The sequence below is a fragment of the Astatotilapia calliptera genome, chromosome 13, assembly GCF_900246225.1.
Source record: "Astatotilapia calliptera chromosome 13, fAstCal1.2, whole genome shotgun sequence".
Lineage (NCBI taxonomy): Eukaryota > Metazoa > Chordata > Actinopteri > Cichliformes > Cichlidae > Astatotilapia > Astatotilapia calliptera.
The window spans coordinates 28,276,637-28,301,456 of NC_039314.1; the positions used below are offsets into that span (position 1 = coordinate 28,276,637).

The window sequence follows — 24,820 nt, forward strand, 5'->3', positions numbered from 1 at the left end:
ATTAATTCAGCAGGAATGAGACATAGAAAGTATTAAAAGTCTTCATTTACGTACCACAAAACACACCCAACAGCTCACTGCCATGGTCAAAGGAAGGCAGGCATAGATGTTTATCAGGACGATTACATGGATTTCATCAAAGCTCTCCATCTGTAGCAGACTTTCTGTATGATGGAGCTGCTATAGAAAAATCCACCCAACTCTCTTCTCTTGGCCAAAAGACTTGCCTGTTTGCAACAGGAGGTGTTAAAATAGTGAGCAGATCAACATTGTTGTTATTTTGATATGAAATTATAGCTAAAGATATTAGAGAAAAAAACAAAGTCTGCTAAAATAAAAACAAAAGTGGAAAAACAAAAGAATGGTTGATTTTTTATTTTTAATATAGCGCCAAATAACAGCAACTATAATGTAAGGTAAAGACTCCACAATAACAAACCCCTGCAATCATGTGACCCCCTCTGAGCAAGTGTAGCAGCGTTTAAAAAAAGACTTGACACCTTTTGGAGCCACAGCACATATTTCACATTAGAAAATCACACAGCACACGACCAAACAAAAACATCACAAAAAGCATTAATTCTTCGTGCACCAGTTTTGGCAGAATTGGCTCGGTTTGTCTCCACAATACCTTTTTTGCTTTCTTCTGACAAATAATCATGCTGGGCCTTCATCTGGGTCGGCATTTCTCCAGGTTCCAAGTCAGAGCACTGCTTTTCCTTTTCAAATATTTATCTACTGCTATTACGCTCTGCGCCGTCTCACAGCATGACTACTATTCAATTTCTTCTTCGTCTTCTTCTGTTCTACTAGCAGTTGGCGACCCATTTAATTAGAGCAGGTATTTGTACTGCCCTCTAGTGGAAGAGAAGGTAATTGTTCTACCCATTTCTCCGATCGCTTAGAGCAGTGTTTCTCAAAATGTGGTACGCATACCACTAGTGGTACTTTGGCTCACTCTGGTGATACGCAGGAAATCCCCCCAAACATTTTTTAAGATTAGATAATATACCATTTTTGAGGTATGCAAAGACGACACAAGAGTTCCCAAGGCTCTTCTTGGGGCCGGAGTCAACCAGAAAACATCTCCCCAAGCATGAGTCCTTTATGAAGTGCAGCCTTTCCTTATCGCCAGCAGTCTCGGCCACTACGGAGCACTGGCGGACACCGGCATTAAAACTGCAAGGGCGGCAGACAGCGCCGTCTGCATCGCTGTGGCTTAACCGCCACAGCAAAAGTTAAAATGTACAACTCTGCTATCAATATCGACATAAATGACGACAGAAAACTAAACAGCAGTGGCATGTGTAGGGTTACTGAAGTTGGGCTAGCTGGTATATAATTATGTGCTGTGTGGTGGCAAGTGACACAGCTATGGTTAGCATAAAATAAACACAGTGAAGCTGGAGGATGAACAGTAACTTTTTTTCACTCGATAAATTTAACGTGATGGTTCCCGATAGTTAGGGACAATGCAATTGCATGGCATGATGCTGTAAATGGACCAAACTTCAGTCAGGAGAACAACTGTAATATAAGGTTAGTCATTAATATACTGATGCATGGGCTGGGCTGTAGTTACATCGTGAGGTTTTAAAAACCTCAGCAGGAACACAGGGGAGGCACAGAAACTAGGAAATTTTAAATACAAGTTATAAAGAATATAGCTTAAACCAAAATTACAAACACTACCTCACAGACTCGAACTGTGACCTTAATAATGGATTGGATTTATATAGCGCTTTTCAAGGAACCAAAAGCACTTTTTACAATGCCACTATTCATTCACTCTCACATTCACACACTGGTGGAGGCAGCTACGGTTGTAGCCACAGCTGCCCTGGGGCAGACTGACAGAAGCGAGGCTGCCATATCGCACCATCGGCCCCTCTGGCCAACACCAGTAGGTGGTAGGGTAAAGTGTCTTGCCCAAGGACACAACGACTAGGACAGAGAGCCCGGGGATCGAACCGGCGACCTTCCGGTTACAGATACGCTTCCCAACCCCCTGAGCCACGGTCGCACCGTGTCAATACCTAAGTAGGTGTCTCTGGAGCATATGCTCCATATGATCTTCCAGGATAATAACATTAACATGTCTCTGGAGCATGTTATGTTATTGTCCTGGAAGATCATATGGAGCATTGAGCACACAGTGCAGATAGTATGAAGTGTTTAAAGACCATCTAAAGTCTTTGTCGTTCACAGATGAACATCAATATATGAATCATTTTATTCCTATAGGTGTAAGAAACCTTAACATTTTTTTGGTCTTATATAACTTATAATAGTGAAGGAATCCAAAAATAACGCACACATTTTCTTTTTATTTGCAGGCCCTATATAAAATGATATAAAGTGGACTTAAAAAGTCTGCATACATCTAGCACTTCCCAGACACACACACACACACACACACCTCTTTCAGATGAACACACTCGTCCACGCTCAGCACAGCCACAGTGTGTCTGACACACTCTGCTACCTGTGATTGCTAAATGGAGATCTGCAGCAGCTGATGGAAGTTTGTTGCTTTCATTTTTGCTTCTAAGTAATCTAACTTTAGCTCATGCTTTTGTAATTGTTTGAGCTTTTTATATTTATGTTTCAGAGCACTAGCTTTATATTTGTGCTGGATTTGTTATATTACTATGTTTAAATAAACTGTAGTCAAAGGGAGGAAACAGCTGTGACAAACCTGATGGAACCAAGCACAAAACACTTGTGGCTGAAACACGAGTGAGTATTATCTGTACAAACTTCGAACAGCTGGCAAAAAGATCTGCATCATGTATGTTAGTGCAACAGGTTTCTGCTTCACTCTGCTGTAACAGGCCGGCCCAAATAAACTCCTCGACTTTGCCTTGTGTTGTATTTTTACTAATACAAAACTCTGGAGCGGAGGTGTCATCAAGTACACCCCCATTCCAATTGTAGAAGGAACGAGCTGCATTCTCGGGAAGTCCGGACTTCCGTGTGAACTTAAGAAGTCAGGACTAGCGAGAACACGAGTACCCAGGGGCGGTCCAACCCCCCCCCCAACACGAACACAGACACATATAACATATTAAGGATTGTACATTAACATATTTTATTGTAAACACTGTTGTCATAACCAAACTGAATTTAACCAGAGAAACACATAGATAGAGAGAGGGATACAGTACTGTCAGGGCTGTAGACTTTCTGCCACGGTTGCACTGGTGTTCCTAACTTTTGTGTGTGTGCGCCAAAGAAAAAAATTTAAGCGCACCTACAAAACACAACAAACGTTAGCCCGCAAAGCCACAGTGAACAAAGCAGCATAGCGCAACAAATTCAATTCAAATCAATATAAGACTTATTTGTAACCTACATCAACAATCATGTTATGATAAATTACGTAATTACAACTACAACAGAAGACTCACCTTTGTGGAAATGCTTGGAGCAGACTAACATGTGAGCTGGAGTGTTCTGGAACGTTGTATTCGGTCTCCGTCGGCTCTTTGTTACTTTGGAAACATGGCTTGAACAATTTCTGTCATGCGACCGGCTAATGCAGTTAATAATACAACAGCTTCTTGCCATTTTTTGTGTTTCTTTTTATCGCTGTGTGACTGTTTTCATGTGAAAGCCTGCGTGCGCCAGTACCGCTTGCCACGCGTTCCCAGAATCCTTTGTGGTTTTACCTCGTAATGACGTCACATTATCAATCTCCTTTTGTTCCTGGAGAAAGTATTTAACTGAGAGCCATGTTAGGCTCAGGGAGACTCTCCACCAAGCTTGGTTTTCTGTTCTTTGTTTTTGATTAAACAATGTTAGCTACCGCTCACCACTTGTCTGCAGGTTTTATTTAATGGAAAACTTCCACAACATGAAGATCATACAACCCTCCAAAAATTGAAAACCACCAGACCAAATATTTAGTTATTTACATTGGTCTTGATTATTCAATACAACATAATATCATAGGGGCTTATCCCATCTGTCTATCCCCTCTGGCAGGCGGCAGATGAGACTTTAGGTTTTTTGCTATATTTTGTACATAACTTGGAGTATGATAAAATGGCCTTGCATACCAGCAGAAGGTGAACAACTTCTGAAACAATTTATTTTCATGGCTAAAAATAAAGTTACTTTATTAAACCCCAAATCCTGCTTCACTGTACAGGCCTCTGGCAAATCTAATGAGGCTTTATCAAGCGCAGATAATTCTTAGTCAAACTACTGTTACAGAAGTTTTCCATTTAATAAAGCCTGCAAACAAACGGTGAGCAGTGGCCAACATCCTTTAATCAAAAAAGAACAAACACCCAAGCTTAGTGAGAGAAGCCATTATCGCGGGGCCTCGACCGGCAGGGTTTCACCTGAACCTGGCAGGTTTAAATACCTTCAGGAACACAGCTGGCAAGGGAGGCTTAGCACTCCCTTGCTAACTCTTACAGTCCTTGAAAAGACAAAAGGCTCTTCTCCCCACTCTGGGTTCTTTGTGGGTTCTATGCTTAGCATCTGTTAACAGCATGAATGTGAGAGACATTGAGAGATATTAAAAACCCAGAGGCACCGAGGCATTTTACAATAAAATAATGTAAATAATACATAAATTCCTCTACACTACAGATGCAAATGAGCCTTTGTGCCATCTTCAATTATGTGGAGAAATGTATATAAATACTTTCCTATTTTTGAGCAACATTTGAGTCTAGTATTCATTATTATTCATTATGCTTTTGTATGTTGCTTGACAAAAGTGAGCTTTTACCCATAAGCTGAAAGGTGTCACAGTAACCACGGTGACTCATATTTCAGCCACAAATGTTTCCCTGTGATGTTGCTGTTGCTCATTTCTCATCTCATTTCATACAGGAAACGGGTGAACAATTCTTTGTCTCCATTTTGTTTTTATATTATCAAAAAATTAGTTTGTGTTATTATTAGGTTAAGTTGTAAGCTTTACCACAACAAATGTGAACACAAGCCACAATTGCTCTTCCTGGTATCTGACTACAGTTGATGCCTGAATTAGTGAATAACATCAAATGTAAACTCTCATCAGTATCATAGTTCTAGAGAAGATCTAACATATTATCACATTTTGTACACTTTAACATAAATATGATGTGTAAGAGAAATTTAGCTGATTAAGGTAAAGACCCTACAACAATGCAAGAAAACAGAGAAAACGACAACAATCATATAACCCCCATATGAGCAAGCCTGGGAAAACTGTGAGAGCATGTACTCTCCTCTTTGAAATAGACTGAGGGTTTCAAAAGAAACAAAAAAACCTGAATATTAAATAGGAAACCCTTAAATATATAAAATGCACCTAGTAGTATAGACCAGCGGTCCCCAACCCCCGGGCCATGGATCGTTAACGGTCCATGAGCCGTTTGGTACCAGGCCGCAAGAGTTAAGGCTCAGGTGTGAAATCAATGGTTTTCAGGGTTTTTATCAGTTTTAATTGTTATCTTTTAATCGTTTTTAATCGTTAACTCCGCTTCCCTGGGTCTTTTCCCATGTGTTATGAATAATCTTCTTTTTTTGGTATCGGTACTGGTTTTATTTTGTTGTATTTGTTGTATTTTAACCTTAAAGGGCGGTCTGTGATAATACTATTGGACATAAACCGGTCCGTGGTGCAAAAATGGTTGGGGACCACTGGTATATACTCCTTGTTGTGGGTAGTATTCTAATTTCACATTTTTAGGAAGACACCATAAGGTGTCTTCTGCTGCTCAGCCTTGTCTCACATTTCCAGAGAAATCATCCCAGCCACAAACACCTTAAGAAAGGCTTAAGAAAGGCCTAATACACTTTATTTGTATAGCTGCGAGGCTAAAACAGAGCTTGATAAAACACTGGCCTCTGAGGTTAAGAGGACAGGACTGGAAATGATTTTAAAAGAACCCAGCAAACAATAGGCTAAATGAAAAACTGACTTTTCTTAACCTCCAGGTTAAGTTTACAATGAATATAAAACATAACATTTTAAAAGTTTTTGTGATATAAGCATTATGCATCCACAACCAAATCATACAAATATCATAAAGGAAAACGGAAGCTGTCCAGAAAATAAATATGTGGCCTTCAAGGAATTGTTTAATAAAAAAGAGCCAAATTTACAAAGGGACATCACATAATGCATATTGAATATAAAAATACTATATTATTGGCAGATAAAAAACAATGTGGATATGAAGTATCAAACACTATTAACAAGAGCAGAGCTTCCACTGAGAGCACCACCACTAAAACCTAGACCTGAATTTCATTTCATGGATTATTAAAGGATGGTTTTTGTTTGTTTCTTCATCATTTCTAATCTCTCCCACTGTTTCCTGCACGTTTCTCTCCTTTTATGTCAGTCAGATTATCACACTGGTGTTGTCACTGTTGGTGTCACACTGAGATCTCCTGCAATGTTGTCCATACCGCAGAAACACAGACGTGCCAGCAATGTATCAATGGGCCCTTTACGCATGAAAACAAACAGAACCAAGTCCATAAAAGGACTGAGCAGAAATAAGCTGATAACACTATACGGAAAGTCCATGCGATATTTAAATATTGAAGTACAACAAACGGCCATGGGAAAGATCATGAGAAAGTGGTTAAGCAGCAACACAACTAAAGTTCCTAAAACTCTTCGTTTTTCGTCTGTGGGCACTGAGGTGGCAGAAGGAGGAGCTCTGAGGGTCCAAGCAAAACTGAGGATAAACATAGGTGAGAGGTTGAAGACCAAAATAGTGATGAGAAATTGCTGGTTCAAAACTAAGCAAAGAGGTGCAGTGATAACACAAAGGATCCAGACCAGAACAGAGACCAGCAAAGCACCTTTAGTTTGTCTGATACAGTTCATCTGTGGGCAGATGATGAGGAAACACCTGAAACACAAAACAGACAGACATGCATTCATATCACAGGGAACATTTCTCTGTTTAAGGACTCTTTAGAGTATAATGTAATGCTCAGACACATGTAAATGCACAAAGAGACAGACAGATACCTTTCAGCAGCAATGCACATCTTGAACTCAAGATTAGCTATCACACCAAAGATGTAAATACCGATAAAAATAATTTCAGTGGTGTAATATTCATGGTCTTTTTTTGACTTCCAAAAGATCATTACACTGAACTGGATTAGATTGGAGAATAAGAGATTTGTGTAGTAGGTGACCAGAACCTGCTCCCTTCGTACCTGTAGGGAAAATTAAATTATTAATTAGTTTATTAGTTAATTAGTTAATAATTTAATTAATTAATAAGTTAATAATTAATTATTAAGTCACATTAACGCAATGAAACATAGAGTGAGGCACAGAAAGAAAGCAATCCCAATAATTTCTTACATACCACAAAAAAAAGCCAAAGGATGAGCAATATAGTCAAAAAAAGGCAGACAGTAATGTCCATCCACATCACCACATCGAAACTCTCCATCTTTATCTAACTTTGTGTGTGGTGGAGTTGCTGTAAAAGAAATATCCGTCCTTTTCTTCAGAAAATAACCTGTTGAATGGAATAGCATGCTTGAAAAGTTGGAAGGTTAAAAATGTTCTTTTGTAGCCATTAAATTCTGGACAGAAGCATTGGAAAAGATGGAAAGTCTATATGCTTGACTGATAAAAACAAAAATAAGTGATAAAAATGTAATGGTCCTTCAAAACTTGTTTACTCAAATTAAACTGAATGGAAAGGCAGGCCTTAAAGAAGAAATTTACTGGCTCACGCGACACCAAACCTCAATTTTACACCTATTTAAATTCACTGTCCAAAAATACTTCAGTAGTACATTCACAAGCAAAACATATATTATCCAAGTATTTTTTTCTGTAATGTAACTGTAATACTTAATAATGTAACATGAACATTTTATCCATTAGGTGCTAAAAAGTATAAACTTGTAAGTATAAATTTTTATCCTATTGTATATTTTATTCTATTTATTCTACTTTATATAGTATTTTATTCTTATTGTATTCTAATTTTGCTATATAACTTTTGCACTGTCCACTTCCTTTCCTTTCCCACGTGTGGGACTAATAAAGTTTATCTTATCTTATCTTATCTATTCGACTGGTAACTGAATATAGACAAATATAGTTACCACTATATAAAAAGCGCTTTGTGATAACATTATAAAAACAGAATATAAGGTTTGTATCTACTTACTTGCTTCAGGGCCACTTTCAGCTCAGCTAGTTGGTAAAATGAAGGCTATGAAGATTCGATTCACAGACTTAATTTTCCGAGTGAATCTGAACAAGGAAACTGCCTGGGGTGTATCATATGCTCCACCCCATTGACACCCCTACACGCGCGCACACACACACACACACACACACACACACACACACACACACACACACACACACACACACACACACACTCTCTCTCTCTCTCTCTCTCTCTCTCTCTATCTCTCTATAATCTGTTACCCAGTGCCTAGTTTGAAGTTTTACTTAATTCTAATTTTAAATATAATAATTCCACTTAATATGTCAAATAAACAACACTTGCACCCACCCCTGAGCAGGCTCCCTTTCTTCCAGCAAAATGGGAAACAAGACATGAATATGAGGACTCACTCAAACAACTAACTTACCATGAAGTTTTTTTTTAATTCAGTTTATTCAGTAGTTCAGCATGAATTCATGATTATATACAGACCTTGTTAGAGTTTGTATTGTTGATTGTCATTTATGCTTACAAATATTCAACCATGTATACTTAGAGGCATATAATTAATTGTGTGTGATCTTTAACAGGCTGCAAAGGCTTGGTGTGTATTCCACACTAGAATGCACACCCACATCCTGGGAGCACGAGAGAGGTCATACCTTCTCTTATTGTTTTATGGTAGGATTAACGTAGTTACGTCTGTTCTAGTCTAAGTGATTTTTGTGTATAAATGAACTGCTGGACTTCCTCACGGTGTTATCTAGGATGAGGGGGGGGTCTACCCTCTTCCTGACCAAGGATGTTTGCTTGTGTGCTTTTATGATCCTTTGATCAGCAGTACCCACACACACACACACACACACACACATCCAACACACACATCCACCACACACACACATCCAACACACACATCCACCACACACACACATCCACCACATACGCCAACACACACACAGGCAAGGTACTCTTTGTTTGTATGTAGACGTCATATGTTAATGAACCTATGCATATTCATGTAACCTCAATAAAAGAGCAGTGTTACGGGAGAACGGACGAGAGCAACTGGGGTCAAGCGAAGGAACGGCGCCTGTCCGGTTCTCTCCCGTGCACGAGAAACATGAAGAACTTTGCCTACTTGTGTCTTGCTTTGCAGTGTAATTATATTGCCTTCAACGTTCCAGCGGATGGGTTCAAGCTACAAACCTATCAGACCTAGATTCATTTCATTTGCTCTTTGAACTTATCCATGTTTCAGTGTGAGGATGTAAATGACAGACAGGAAGTTGGTTTAGTGTTTGAATAAAAACCTCACATATTTATATAATTTATGCTGTTGAACATTAGATGTAAAAGCCAGAATAAATTATAGGTTCAATGTTTAAATCAGTGTCTAATCAAAATGTGAAATGTTCACTCTTGATCAGCACATACACAGTAGACTGGGATGGTAAAGCATTTCATGATTATCGGCGTGACGGCCACGGGGCGGTAATCGTTCAGGCTGGTGACGGGAGACTTCTTCTGCACTGGGAAGATTGTGGCTGATTTTAGACAGGATGGGATCCAGTGAGAGGTTGAAGAGTCTGGTGTAGATGAGATAATAAGAAAAGATGAAAAAAACTATTAATTAACTACTAATAACTTTTTTTGTCAAGTTAAGGCCTGATCCGTCTGAAATCCATAGCCAGTGCTCTGACACGGTGCCATCAATCTTTGAATGCTGAAAAAGCACAGTGTATCCAGAAAACACATTATATGCTGCAATAAAGGCACTGCCCAACTGTCCCCTCTAACACTGCCTTTCAGCAGCATGCAACAGCAAACAGGTCGTCAGAGGAGCCGAGATGATGATTAAGTTTAACATTTTCTAAAATATTGACAAAGCACTTTAAGCACAAGAGTGTTAGTTGGACTGCAACTTCCCCCCCCCCCCCCCCCCCCCCAAAGGTGCACATGTAAAACTGCGGTGTTAAGCGATGCGGTTGAAAAATTTGAGTGCGCCTAACTTTTGTGCGCCCATGGCAAAAAGTTAGTCTAGAGTCCTGGATTGAATGAAGAATTATAAATGTCTCCTGAATCGGGATTTCTCTGTTCTATCATGGGGATCAAAGACTCGGGTTTAATAGTTGGCATTGAAGATGCCAAATCTCTGATAAATTCAACTTTAACTTCAGGTGGTCCTGCAGGCTGAGCAGACGTTTGTCTTCCAGCACAACACAAAACAGTGACTTGACTATGATGATTAACTCTGATGGTGCAAAACACTGCCTGACTACTGAATTTGTAAAATCACTGAAACACTTTGCAGAAACCCCAAAAATAATTACAGATATTTGAAATTATAGTTTATTTAACAGTTTACCGTGATCTGGATCATACAGAAACCTACTTTCACTTCCTTTGCTTTTTGCAGCTCTCTGCAGCTGCTTCAATGTGGGGAGGTGAGGGGCAGGAAGTTGGTGTAGCGTGCGAATAAGACCTGGGAGGGAGGGGGACCTGAAACTGTAATTGGAAGATTAAATGAAACACAATAAAGAGGAAATATCTTTAGTTTTGGTATTTATTAATTTGGCAACATTTGTTATCACAAAGGGCCTGACAGGCTTTTATGGATGTGTTTGTAGGGGCTTTTGGATGTCAGCTGCTTTCAAAATGTTGTGCTTATTTCGTAATATCTCTACTGATTTTGCTCAATGTCAATTTTGACAAAAAAATCAAAGTTACACTCGCATTAGCACAGGAACAGAGCGGGAGGGAGAGAGAGAGAAAGAGAGCCAGGGACAACAACGTCACATTAGATTAGAAAGGTATAGTAATCATCCACAACTATTTTCAGTTGCAGATGATAAAGGATTCAGAAAGTTTGTTCATGCAGGTCCATATGACAGAGAATATGCATCTTCTTTTCGTTTTCATATTTTAATTTATATTTAATTGTGTTGTGGTTTGCAGTGTTTTGTGTTGTTTCATTTTAAATTTGTTTAAAAGGAAAATCTGAAAATTTAAATAGTTCAAAGTTGAACTGTGACTAGTTGGTTTTTGTATTATATGATTTATTTATTACATTTTATGTGGAGTGAATAAATAAAAGTATATTTACAGTGGCCCCTACAGACAAAACACGTACAAAACACAACAGAAGTGCTCCAGGATGCTGGGCGCAGTGTTGAGCTTTTGTTCATAGAGGCTACACTAGCCAGCAAGTACCAACGACCGATTTGGTGTGTGGTAGTAATAGGTAAACAAAGATTTTTTTAATTATTTGAATATATATGAGTGCTTGTGTATAAATACACAAACAATACACATATGCTTTCATGCTTTCAGTTGTGTAATTTAAGTGATCTAGGTAGCTCTGTTTAGGAAGTTCAGTTAACGCTAGAAATGTGTTTTGGAGTTTGTACGTATTTTGTCTCTAGGGGCCACCACGTGTATTTATATATAAGCATATATAAATAAAACCACTTTTTTTTACATTAATAATTCCTTTTGTGCATAATTTTATATTATTGTTTATAATAAATTAATTAAAGCAACAAAACAACCTGAAGAGCCGGTTCGGAGCCGAAAGAGCCGGAAATCCCATCACTACTATACTAAGTACAGGCCATTGACCATTTTACATTTGAATCCAAGGACTGGAAAGAAAGTCAACATACCTGACAACTGACACAGTTATCATATGTGTATATCTGTACACATATGATAACTGTGGTGAGTACATATTACTGGTTAATACATACATTTTAACTGTCAGGGTCCTGGGTCAGTGACCTAGTGTTTTGAGTTTTGCATTTTGCATTATTTTTGTCAGTATTTATCATTGCTAGTCTTTTGGTTTCAATGTTAGCGTTCGTAGTATTCTGGTTTCTGTCTCTGTGTTCCATGGTTGCTCTGTCTCCCCTGTCAGCCGTATTCCCTTGTAAAGTCCGCGACTATGTGTTATGTTTCCTGTTTTACTTTGTAAGTCTGTGTCTCAGTGTGTCTTTTGCTTCCCCAGGTCTTGTTGCGCTTGATTACTCCCAGGTGTACTCTCCTCATGTGTCCCATTCTCTCGTTATCCCTCCGTGTATTTTAGCCCTGTGTTTTCCTTGCTCTGTGTCACATCGTGTGTGAAAGGCTCTCCGTGGTCCCTGTCCCAGGTTTCCTTGAGTTTTTAGTTTTAGTTTCTCAGTAATCTTTTGCTAGTTTTCAATTAAAGGATTTTGGTTCATTTTTTGTGCTTGCATTTTGAGTTCACTTTTTTGTGTGTGAGTCCTGCATTTGGGTCCGCCTGCTGCCTACCACGGCCTCACATGACATTAACTAACGTCAAAGTCAAATGCTTAGTGCGAACCACTCATGTACTCCAAGGCCAATCAGTTGTTACGATCCATGAAAAGTTGTTGGTAATATTAAGTTTGGGGGTGGCGTCATATTTGGTGTGAACTTGAGCCAAGCTTGAGCTTCTTTTTTGTTTTTAAACTTGAGCTGTTATTAATATCTACTATGATTCAAAACTTTAAAACTATATCCTCATAACTATGGACAGCTAATAAACAGACAGACAGAACAGATTACATTCTCCCTCTGAACAAAACATAAACATGATTATATAAATACAAAATGGAGGCGATGAGGAATTGAAAAACCATCTCCTGTAGGAGCAAAAGTAACCACACATCACTGTGACAGTGTTCATCTTGTTAATAAAAGTTTGTGTTTGTCCAGCGTGGACACACAGTTGAAACTCGGATTGTGCAGAAATGTTTGATGATGATGATGCCATACATGTGAAAGTACACATTGTCCTCCTGTCTGAAAGTGTTTGTGTCTTTCTGCAAAGCAAAAGGTGTAACTGTGTGCCCCCAGTGTTGTAAAGCAGCGGTCCCCAACCCCCGGGCCTCGGACCGGTACCGGTCCGTGAGTCGTTTGGTACCGGGCCGCGAGAGTTGAGGCTCAGGTGTGAAATGTCTGGTTTTCAGGGTTTTTATCGGTTTTCAGCGTTATTTTGTTATCGTTTTTATCGTTAACTCGGTTTTCCTGGGTCTTTTCACGTGTGTTATGAATAAATCTTTTTTTCGGTACCGATACTAGTTTTATTTTGTTGTATTTATCCGCGACACTTTAAAGGCCGGTCCGTGAAAATATTGTCGGGCATAAACCGGTCCGTGGCGCAAAAAGGTTGGAGACCGCTGTTGTAAAGCATCGTAATTCTAAGAGAATGACTTGTTCTGCATTTATGGTGTATGTGATGAAAATATCCTACATACATATTTTGTTTTTAAAAAGCATATCCAATTTTCAGTATAAGATAACATATGAGGGCTCTTTTTCATTAATGTATTTTCATTGAGGTTTGTCAGTCCTTAAGTAGGCGCCTCTGGAGCATGTCACGTTATTGTCCTGGAAGATCATATGGAACGTTAAGCACACAGTGCACATAGTGTTTAAAGACCATCTAAAGTCTTTGTCTTTTCCTGATGAACATCTATGGAGTCATTTTATTCCTACATTTTGTCTCATTAGGTGTAAGAAACATTAAAATGTTTTGTCTTATATAACGTATTATAGTGAAGGAATCCTAAAATAAGGCACCTCATTTTTTTATTTGATAGTCTTATATACAATGTTTTAAAGTTGACTTTAAAAGTCTGCATTCATTTAGCACTTACTGTGAAATGTCTGTATGCTTAAAGTACTGCCTGATATTTCACTTCCAGATGTGGATAATCTTAGCTGTCTGATTGTAATTCTAGAATTGACATTGATGGCAGCAAAAGTTGGGAAAGAGTCACGTTTACTTTGGTGAACAGAGGAGACGATTTAAAATATACAGTCAAGAAACAAAATAGTAAAAACATTGCAGCTGTTTTAAAAAGATAATTGACAACAGGTGCAAAACATATAAACGTAAGTGACACCTCATTCTTAATAAGTAGTGTTTAATATGATCCCCCCGTCCCTGCTACTATAGGAGCTTCAACTCTTCTTGGAAGACTTTCTACAAGGTTTAGGAGTGTTTATGGAAATTTATGGCCATTCATCCAGAAGCACATTTTTTTAATACAGTTAATATTTGTGAGGGTTGATTTGCTGGATTTCTCTGTGTTTCTAACAGTGTGCTTGTAATTTGTTTTCCCCCTTTTGTCTGTATTAGATAAGTCATCACATCAACAACCAGCATGTTATCTGCAGCTCTTTCTGCTGCAGTGTTCTCCGCAGCACAGAGATGACAGCAGCTTGTGAATGGAGCCTTTCCACGTGAGAAAAAGAAAATTCATGAAAGGACCAAACAGAAACAAACTCAGGTAGAGTTGATGGAAAGGAAAATAAATGGCATAATCAGGTGAAATTCTTCCAATTGTTACAGTGATGAATATAGCAATATAGCAGAAAGCTGCATATATGCACCTCAGTCTATGATTTTATTTGGCGTACCACTTCATGACTAAGCTGTTGTCGTTCCTAATCGCTTCCACTTTGTTATAACACCACTAATAGTCCTTTTCCACTAGTGCCTACTCAGCGCGACTCGGTTTTTTGGTTTCCATTAGCTAGTACTATTAGGTACCAGGTACTTTTTTTAGTACTCGCTCCGTGATATGAAGTAAGCTGAGCCGATCTGAAAACCTGAGCCTGCATGCCACCAAGCATTTAGTCGTGAAGAAGTTTCGTGGCTGGACTTGTTGCATAGGTGGCATCCTATCATGGTACCATGCTGGAATTCATTGAGCACCTCAGAGCGACCTATTCTTTCACAGATGTTTGTAGAAGCGGTCTGCAGGCAGAGGTGTTTGATTTTGCACACCTGCGGCCATGGAGGTAATTGGAACACCTGAATGCAATGATTTGAATGTGTGAGTGAATACGTTTAGAACTGTACTGTACATCGTGTGATGAGAGCTCTTCTACGCATTTTGTTTGGGCTAAGGTGCTTAGCCCACATTAAATTTAGCTGTAGGCCTTTTACAGTGACTCAAGAATTGAGGATTAGTAAGTAAACTTCCAGCAACTCTGGATTTTCAGCATTACAAAGAAGTTCATTTCCTGTTGGGGTACACAATCATGTGAAACTTAGACTGATCAGGCCTAACATTATGACCACTAACAGGTCTCTTAAAACTAGGTCCCTTTTGTGACATAGAGTTTTTGTTTACAGATTACGAACATCGTGAATCCCGTATCTCACTAAGCCCAAGCATAACAGATGGTTAAATTCACTTTTGTCCTCTCATTTTACCATCTACCAAAAATTAACTCTTCATCACGTCATTTAATCCTGAACTAGCGAGATTTTGATGTATTTTGGTTTTAATGACTCTAAATTAAATGTTTTGTTTAGATAAGCTAATTTAACAATTTAATTGTTTACTTTGTATTATAACCATTCATATGATAACTGGTTGATAACAGCCTGATAACAGACGCATGTAGAGATCTCCGCTGGTTTATTTACGAGTTCTAATATCCGCCTGTACGCCTTACATGTGAACGCAACACAAAGCACGCATGTGCAGTTTCTTGTCGAAGCCGATTGGTTCGTTTCAAACTCAGAGCGCCGTCCTATTATTTTGTTTAGCTCTACGTTGGTTAGCATAGAAAAGAATATTCTTCTGTTTTAGCGCCCGATGTTCCAGATATAACAGCAACGTGAGTATGTTTGTCGAGTAGTATCCCAATGTAACGGTTACTGTCCGACTCCTGTTTCGGAAAAGATACCGGACATTTGTTAAAAAGTGTTGTGATTGTTAACTGACAGGTGTGGCTCCTTGTCAAGTGAAGAGTGGCACTAATCAGAAATTTGTGACACATCAATGAAAAGTGCACGAGTGTCTGGAATAGACGTCGATGATACAGTGATGACGTTTGGCTGTGACTTGGCAAAAACGCTCACAAATCTATTGTTACGGTGTTTTCCCCTGCAGTGCTAACCATTGTTGTTAGCTGGCTAACTTAGCAGTTAAATCGTAGCAATGAGCTAATCAGTCGTTGGCTAACGAAGCTGACTCACTTCTTTTGTTTATTTATTTGTTTGCCGAATTCACAGCGACCCTCTGAAACGCCTGCTTTTTGAAGGGCGGGATTTGCACCAACTTGATGACCATACTAAATTGATAAATGTCATGTTTTTGTACAGCGAGATGTGTATGTGTGATCATTTAGCCCTGTGGGCTATTTTGACAGTTAATTTTTAAATCTACAGTTGCTTTCTCATTTTGTTGTTGTTGTTGCAGGATGATGGAATCATGCCCTGACAAGGCTGATAAGCAGGAACAGGTAGCAGCTGACGTTTTGAAAGGGGCGCACTTATCAGAAGTTGGCACCTTACCAGACTCACAGGTAAACCAGGTCTTTTATACAGTGCTGACATAAACGCTTGTGTTGACCATACGGGTGACTGTGTGACAGAAATAACGTGATACGGGGTACCTACTATGTTTAAAACATTATGAAGTGTTTACAGCAGCATGCGCACACTTGGCTGTACACCTGGGGGTTTCGTGCCTAAGAATCGGTCCAAGCACACTCTATTAAACAGAAATGTGTACAGATTCAGCCTATTTTGGGCCATTTTCTAAACATTTCTATCCACAATTCTTCAATAACTGCACCCCAAATGTCTCCATGCAGTCAAAACCTTGTACATAAAAAAATATAAATCACAATCACCGTCAGAAAGACTATCCCCAAGGGGCAATTAAGATACAACAGAGCAGCATGATGTTGAAGATAAAGACGGGGCATAAACAGGCAATAAGAGTGAGATAATAAATACACAGAATATACATCATATACACAGTTTTAAAATTAAAGTGACTGAATATAACTGACTGAAAATAGATAATTTATTAAATATGTTACAAATAAAACTAGGATTTCATTGATGTAACTTTTCCTGGACTGATACTGACTTGTTATTAGTAGTAATGAAGGAGCTGATATATATTTGCTGTCAAATAAATAATAATTTAATGTTGGTGTCCAAATTTAGACTAAAACAGTTCACCAGTCATTCAGTGTGTTATTTGTTAACACAGGGAACACTGCTATTCAGAAGCAGTGTTAAATGGGACTAATAACCAAAACAAGTAAGTATGTCAGGGGATTTGAATGGCCAGCTAAAGTTTGCCTGTGAAACAAAGGCTACGTTCACACTGCAGGTCTTGATGCTCAATTCCGATTTTTTGATCAAATCCGATTTTTTTGTCTGCTCGTTCACACTACAAATAAAATGCGACAGCAAACGCGCTCTAGTGTGAACGCTCAAAGCGGCCCGCATGCGCAAAAGAAGATGTCACACACAACGCGCTCTGTTTAGACCCAGAGCAAACAGTATTGTTTGACTGATGGCCTTAATATAAAGACTTCGGTCTTCACGTTTCCCAATTTTTGCTTTAAGTTATTTTGTTATTTACATAATAATGTAAATAACCTAATAATGATCCTTATTGCTGTTTTAGAGGAGCGGTGCTTCAAATGATAGCTGCAGATTTCTGTCAGAATCTGCAGATTATACAGTACAAATAAAATGTTTACGTTGTCTTCCCAACAGTTTCACTGACATCCACACTGGATGGCCAGGAAGCGTTCGCGATGTCTTCTCGGGCGCTGATAATTGGCTTCAGTCTTGTGTCGGTGACGTAAAAGGCGGATTTAATGCGACTTGACCGTTCAAACAGCAGTCGCTTTCTAAAACATCGGATATGTATCGGATTCAGTACCACATACGAAAGTGACCCAGATCGGATTTGAAAATATCGGATTTGCGCCGTTCACACTGTCAGACCATGATCGGATATGGGTCGCATAGGGTCAAAAAATCGGATTTGATGCGCTTTCGCCTGCAGTGTGAACGTAGCCAAAGTGGTGGATTGTTTTCACAGTAACCGAAGCGTATGAGGTAACTGAAGGAAAGTCTGCTCAGAGGTGTGGAAAGTTCAGCAGGAGGACAATGCTGGTGGTGAAGGACTCAACGGGGCAAATACATCAATTAGTTTTTCAGCTATAAATAGATGACTCTAGCACTTAAAAAAAAAAAAAAAGTATTCGCAGATTTAGTCCCAGCTGTCTCCATTTTTGATTTCACAACAGCAGTGAAAGTTACTGCTGTAGATTATGTTGAAGCCACAGTCTTGGTTGTTAGAGACCCGCAGGGAGTGACGGAGATGTTGAGTAGATGAAGCCGGGTGGAGTTTGAGAATAAAGTTTTCTAAAGTGGACGAGAGCAGCGCTTTTTACTGTGATTGCAATTAAAAAGCCATCAAGAGTCTTTTATCAAACCACCTGATCAACAAGCATCCTTTCACTGGTCCCATCCCCCGGCTCTTGGTTCCACATGTGCCCGAAGAAAGACAACGTTAAAACCAAAGCTGTCAGAATGCAGACGAACTAGTTTAGTTTAGTTGAGCCATCTTTCAATTTGGCTGAATTCCTTTTAAACTTTGCTGCAGACTGATGGGAGACATCCGCTCTCTCCTCTTTCAGAGGTATTTGTACAGATACCAGAAACGTGTCTAAAATATTGGTAAAAATGGCAGCGCTGCTGTCACTGTTTCTTAGAAAGCAAGAAATGTTGTCCCAGTGTTGCATTTAATGACATTAAATGCATCATTTGATTGGCAGCATATTTGAGATAAATGGTTTTTATCTGACAGCCAAACAACTTGCATTACATGTGAACAGACTGATATAACTGGACACAAACACTAATAACATGTTTCAGCCTGGTTAGTATTATTTATGTGTAAATAATCTTGTTTGCACTGTCACAGCTCTGCCTTTCTGCTGCTTCCTAATTTCAGTTCATTCTTGTATATGTCGCATAAATTCACAGCAAGTCGCCTCAAAATGCTTAATGTGGTTAAGGTAAAGAGCAAATCACATGACCCCATATAAGCCAGCGTTTATCACAACATTGCAGCATTTACCTAGTGGTTTACTTATCTTCATGTGTGCAGTCTGAGGCTGTCATTGTTCTCCAGTTTAGCCATGCAAATGCCCCTTTGTGTGCTTTCTTGTTCTTTTATGTTGTTTTAAGTCTATCTTTCCTGTTTCTATTTATTTATTTATTTATTTATTTATTTATTTATTTTTATATAAAGGCTGTACCCTCCAGGAAGAATAAGGGCAAAAAACATGCCACTTTTATATGATGCACTCACATGTACATGTTAAACATTGTTCACTGGCCCTTCTTAAATGAAACAAATAATAGAAATGATGTGTTTTTCTGTCGGCCACAGAGCAGCCAGTGCAGAAAGGGGAAGAAATAATGCTGAATATCGTTAAATAATCGGATGGATTCTAAATCAGATCCAAGAGTTCAAGTTCTTATGGCTTCATACTTTTAGTGTGAAAGGGAGGAAAAAACCACTCGGTGGCAGATGGAACCAATAAAAGACAAAAAAATATTCAATTAAGGATACAAAAAAGTGGAAATTATAATACTAAATGAATAACATAGTAACAGTAAATTATATTAAGACTAAGACATTAAACTGAATGGATTGAAACTTTATAAGTAACATAGTCCACTGTTCCACAGACGATTGTTCAGCGACTGTTGGTGGGAGGCTGGGAGACCTGGAGGCAGAATGTGGTGTTAATATGCAACAAAATTATGTCAGGATTTTTCAAGAAAGTTTACTGAACAGTGATTTGTTGACGTTTGCAGACAGTAGGAAACGTAAATGATGTAAACGTTCTATCCTTACACACTCCCAAATTTGACGTGTCAGTTTACTGAATATGTAACCCCACTTGTTTACTTTTCCTGTCATATGAAGTGTAACTAGTGTGATTTGTTTACATCTGGGTCTCACATCACCAGCTTCTTCAGCGTGTTTGAAGTAGCTCCTTTTTAGGTACAAAATCATCATCCGAGGCTGACGCGTGGCTCTCAGACATCCGGGCTTGTCTCATTGCACCAAGGAATATAAATGCATGACGTTTGTAATATAATGTATTGTGGAGCTGATGCATGGAATGCGATGTTTTGGCTTTGTACAACAGAGCTGGTGTGTTTAAAAAACAAAACAAAAAATGCTGCGACATTTGTGTCGGTGCCTCTGACCAGTGTCTGGGAAGGTTTGGGACTGCAGTGCATGTGGAAATGGGATTAGGTGTTTTAGTCTGGCAGGGACCGCTAGAACCTTCAACCAGCCAGGCTGCCACATTTTTGTAATGTTTTTACATTTTAGGTAAGATTAAAACATTAAACTGGAAACAGTGGAGCTTTTTTGCACCCAAGTCAAATTCAAGCTTTCATTTACTCTGTTTCTTCAGTGTGTTGAGTTGGGTAAGATGCATATATTTGACTATTAAGATATTTAGGTACTTGGTTATACATTTTGGGATTTGGCAAGCAGCAAACTCTCAATGTGAAGAATTAAGCCAAAAACTGCAGTTCCTCTAAGAGCCACTAGAGGCTCCAGAAGTGGTCCAGTCCCTGTAGGCTCCCATGTTGAAAAGTTTACAGCACAAATGAACATGTTAACCTTTCAGCCTTGGTGTTGGTGCAGGCCTCAGGTTCAGACTCGGAGGTAATGAAACTGTTTTGCTGATGTTAAAAACATGTGCAGGCCCCCAATTTCCCACAGAGGAAACTGATTATGAACCAATAATGAAGTGTTAATGGAACCTTATGTATAAACACCTACATATCCATCCATGGCCTGTTGTGCAAACTGAACGTAACACCAAAAATCTCATCGTTCACTTTGTGATTTTTCACTGAAATCCGATGTTTCCTGCAGGATTCCTGCACCGAGGAGAAAGAACACCTTCAGGTCTACCTCCGAGTCCGACCTTTCACCTCAGCAGAGACAAACAGTGGAGAGTCTCAGGTAAAAAAAGAATGAAGTCATGGACGTGAGAGTAATTAATATGCTGGATATTGATTGGAACTGAATTTGTGTTCAAAGTGCAGACACCGAATTCAAAGGCCATCGAATAAACAGAACAGGCTTTGTTTTGTGGTGGAGAACTTCTTCCACAGTGTCAGAATGATGAGGTTCTGCTGATGCTTCTGCAGATCATGTTAAGTGAATGTAAACTGAACCAGAATAACCCCCGTCTGTGTTCCTCCTGTTACTTATTCATTCACTAACAGGACTGTGTTACCATCAAGCTCCCTGACACAGTTCTGCTCAAGCCTCCCAGTTCGTCCCTCTCAGCAAGACTGAGCACCGACAAAGCTTTTCCACAGACTGGACAGCACTTCCAGTTCTCTCAGGTTGGTGTTTCCTGGTGTCACAAAGTGTTTTTATCATCAATGCCCACAGAAAGATTCTGATGTTCCTTATAAATGATCCATACCCTGTCTTTTTTGCTCAGTCTCAGGCCAGAATGTTGGAGAATTCCTCATATTTAAATATGAGACGATAAGTTTACCGTCAGTACAGATGTGCCTTTTTCCTTCCTTGGACAGGTGTATGGCCCTGAGACAACACAGAGGGAGCTGTTCGCAGGCACGGTGAAGGATTTGGTGAAAGATGTTCTCGAAGGCAGAAACTCTCTGGTTTTCACTTATGGAGTCACAAATGCTGGGAAGACCTTTACATTCCTCGGTATGTGGCAGTCCCTCATGTCCTGAAGTGCATCACTTTTTATGTCAGGCAAAGTTGCTTTGCAGTTTTGTATGAAAACCATCTGACTGATGCCATCTTGTGGTGGATCAGTGTAACAGCAACAAACACTCATGATTGTGAGTCCACTGTCTTCAACACTGGATCTCGTCCAGCTGCTGTCTTGAACCTGTTTTGATGAACTCTATACTCTAACATGGAAAGACATTTAAAAAAAAAAGAAATAACAGTTGAGCTGTTTAACTCATCTAAAATTGATGTGCAAGAGTTAAAGCTTACTAGCTTTACCTATCAAGTCGCAATTCAAACTTTAGCTAGCTTCACTTTTATATACGACTGCCAGGACTATTCGACAGAGTCGCTGAGTTTTCCTTTTAAAAAATAATTTCTTTTCTTTTCCTTTGGAGGTATTTGATCTCATTAAACAGCCTGTATGGCTTTCATGCTCAGGCTTGTGGAGCAGCCTGTAGAAGTGAGATCAGAATCAGTGTTTTGAGTTTTTATTGTAAAGGCTAACAAACGTGTGTGGGCTGGCTGGTTGATGATGATGGATTTGACTGTAAGAAATTAATTGTACATTCATTCCCTTGATTAGCGATGAGAATCGATAAGAATTTAGCTGGTTTCTGATTCATTATCGATTTTTGTTTTCACCATGTTAAAAGTCGCCACCGTCTCTCAGCAGGATTTCAAAGACATCGATGCTGTGTGGTCGCCTGTTTGTGCTCTTTGTTGTGATCAGTGTTGGAGTTGTTACTTAAAGTATTGCACAGGATACTTTTTGCTAAAGTGATGCAGCAAGTTACTTAATTACTCCCAGGCGAAAGTCATTCATTATACTACTCCACGAAATCAGCCAATCACAGTGCAAGGAGATCGCCAGTTCCAAGGAATTGAACTACTGGGAACCAGTTCTTGATTCTCATCCCTTGATGTGATTCTCACGTCACGATTTAACACTTCATACTTTTATGACTTTTATTCTATGTTAATAACTGACTGACTTTGAAAGTTAATAAAACTCGACTGCCTGTCGATGTGTCACAGTCCATCATCATGCTTGTGTCACTCAAGGTCCGGATTCTGACGCTGGCATCCTGCCCAGGTCTCTCGATGTCATCTTCAGCAGCATCAATGAAAAGGTTTTCCCTGGAATGAGCATCAAGCCGCATCGCTGCCGAGAGTTCACAAGGCTCACTGTGGAGCAGCAGACGGAGGAAGCATTGTTCAAGCGAAGCCTCCTCAGACAGCTAAAAGAGGTAATGTGTGTGTGTGTGTGTGCGTGTGTGTGTGTGTGTGTGTGTGTGTGTGTGAGTGAGCAGACACACACACTGTGTTTTCATATCTTTGTGGGGACACCTAAGTAACATAATACTTTCCCTAACCTTAACCATCAAAAATGAACTAAACCTAACCACAACCTAACTGTGACCCTGACACCAAAACCACATTTTGAGTCCTTCACATGCGGCATGTTCGAGCGGCACAAAGTTCTGCTGTGTGTGTGTGTGTGTGTGTGTGTGTGTGTGTGTGTGTGTGTGTGTGTGTGTGTGACTGCAGTCATAAACATGTTGTAGGAAGTATTTCCTGACAGTGAAGAAAGACTCTGCTGTGGGAACACCCGACACCCACCCTGTGGGGCCAATCAGTGATAGTCTGTTCTGGAAGGTTTTGAACGTTGTTCTGTTGTGTTTTAAAGAATTGAAGCTGTGTTTTACCTTTGTTTGTTTGTTTTTGTTTTTTTGGAGCTTGTCGGCAATATTTTCATACACATATTTGCAGTCAAATATAGAAATGTATCAGCTACGCCTCACACAGCACATGATCATCAGAGGACCATTAAAAACCTTCTATAGAGCAGTGTCTGCTGCACAGTTTCATCACATTAGGGGGAAGTGAGGCCAGAATAACAAACAAACAAGGGACATTTTAAACAGTAGGATGTGAGGAAGAGCCAGGTGCTAGCAGAACCATTCAACATGCACACCAATGAGCCCTGCAGACGGACACTCAAAGATCCTCGTGAGCAGAGAGGGAGAAAACAAACAGGTGCACAAGAACGCAGGATTGCAATTAGACTCAAATATCAGCAGGGCTCTAACAGGGTGTTAATATACGGCTCAAAGAAAGCATTGCACAGCACTGCAAGATTGAATATTTGCTCTGAACCCACAAAGTGGTTTTCAGAATTGCAGGAGTGGTTTTATTTTACTGTTGCATCCTGTAAACCATTTTAAAGCTTGTGATGAGTCTTTGGTGAATCTCAATCATGTGGTGAACTCTTCTCTAAAGGTTTTTGTCTGCTCTTGCTTATCAGCCACACATGGTTTTATGTATTTATAATATTTTATTATTTTTGCTTTAGAGTGCAAAGAGCAACATCAGTCTGAACTCGACCAACAGGACTGTCATTGAAGGCAAGTTTTACATTTTAATGTAGCGCATGCAACACTGAACATGTCTGTGCTGTTAATATTAATGTTGTAGTTATGACAAACATTACAGATCAAGCTCCAAGACACGAATGTATTTTACAAAAGCAGTGGGGATGGTACAGTGTGTGTGTAAATGTGTGTGTCTGCTGCAGGCACCTCCATGCTGTGGACCAATGCAGAGGATGAAATCTCACTGGAGGTGGAAGCTAACACCAAGTTCTCTGTTTGGGTTTCTTTCTGTGAAATTTACAACGAGAACATTCACGACCTCCTGGAAGTGGCGCCTGGTGGGGCCCTGAGGAGGACCGCACTGCGCCTCTCGCAGGATGTCAAGGGAAACGCGTTCGTCAAAGGTCAAATCTAAAATTATAAGTAAAAGCAGAACTAAATGTCAGCTTTATCGTAAGTTTTCTTATGAGAATGTAGGAGAGCCTTCTCAGTGACTCGTACGCTGTGTTTGTGTATTTCCATCTAGATCTGCGCTGGGTTCAGGTCAACAGTGCCGAAGAGGCGTACATGGTGATGAAGTTGGGAAAGAAGAACCAGAGCTTCTCCTCCACTCGACTCAATCACCTGTCCAGCAGGAGGTGAGGACGACAGGCTGCAGCATTTAGACCCAGGCTGAGGCTGCGTCCACATGTACACGGGT

General features: G+C 39.6%; 2 protein-coding genes across 10 annotated transcripts in view; one reads left to right on the plus strand and one right to left on the minus strand.

Moving 5' to 3' along the window:
* Positions 1 to 6,078: 6,078 nt before the first annotated feature.
* On the minus strand, positions 6,079 to 8,220 carry LOC113035326 (uncharacterized). Of its 2 annotated transcripts, XM_026190831.1 has the most exons (5): positions 8,160 to 8,220; positions 7,341 to 7,496; positions 6,992 to 7,185; positions 6,820 to 6,869; positions 6,079 to 6,692 (listed from the first exon to the last, which is right to left on the minus strand). In XM_026190831.1, exons 2-5 carry the CDS (start codon positions 7,425 to 7,427, stop codon positions 6,622 to 6,624), a joined length of 402 nt encoding a protein of 133 aa, XP_026046616.1. In that variant the 5' UTR covers positions 7,428 to 7,496; positions 8,160 to 8,220; the 3' UTR covers positions 6,079 to 6,621. The 2 variants fall into 2 exon arrangements, with proteins under 2 accessions (XP_026046616.1, XP_026046615.1); XM_026190830.1 differs by having other exon boundaries at positions 6,079 to 6,869.
* A 5,856-nt stretch (positions 8,221 to 14,076) lies between these two features.
* Positions 14,077 to 24,820, plus strand: part of kif20ba (kinesin family member 20Ba) — a 67,785-nt gene continuing 57,041 nt past the window's right edge. For 4 of the 8 annotated variants that reach the window (XM_026189913.1, XM_026189917.1, XM_026189916.1 and 1 more), the window contains exons 1-9: positions 14,851 to 14,972; positions 16,385 to 16,490; positions 20,906 to 20,995; positions 21,262 to 21,384; positions 21,580 to 21,718; positions 22,811 to 22,995; positions 24,102 to 24,153; positions 24,324 to 24,524; positions 24,647 to 24,758. In XM_026189913.1, coding sequence (XP_026045698.1) covers positions 14,866 to 14,972; positions 16,385 to 16,490; positions 20,906 to 20,995; positions 21,262 to 21,384; positions 21,580 to 21,718; positions 22,811 to 22,995; positions 24,102 to 24,153; positions 24,324 to 24,524; positions 24,647 to 24,758 — 1,115 coding nt within the window. In that variant the 5' untranslated portion in view covers positions 14,851 to 14,865. Of the gene's footprint in view, positions 14,159 to 14,307; positions 14,459 to 14,850; positions 14,973 to 15,036; positions 15,144 to 15,630; positions 15,801 to 16,384; positions 16,491 to 20,905; positions 20,996 to 21,261; positions 21,385 to 21,579; positions 21,719 to 22,810; positions 22,996 to 24,101; positions 24,154 to 24,323; positions 24,525 to 24,646; positions 24,759 to 24,820 lie in introns of those variants that run through there. The other 4 variants (XM_026189918.1, XM_026189919.1, XM_026189921.1 and 1 more) reach the window with 3 other exon arrangements.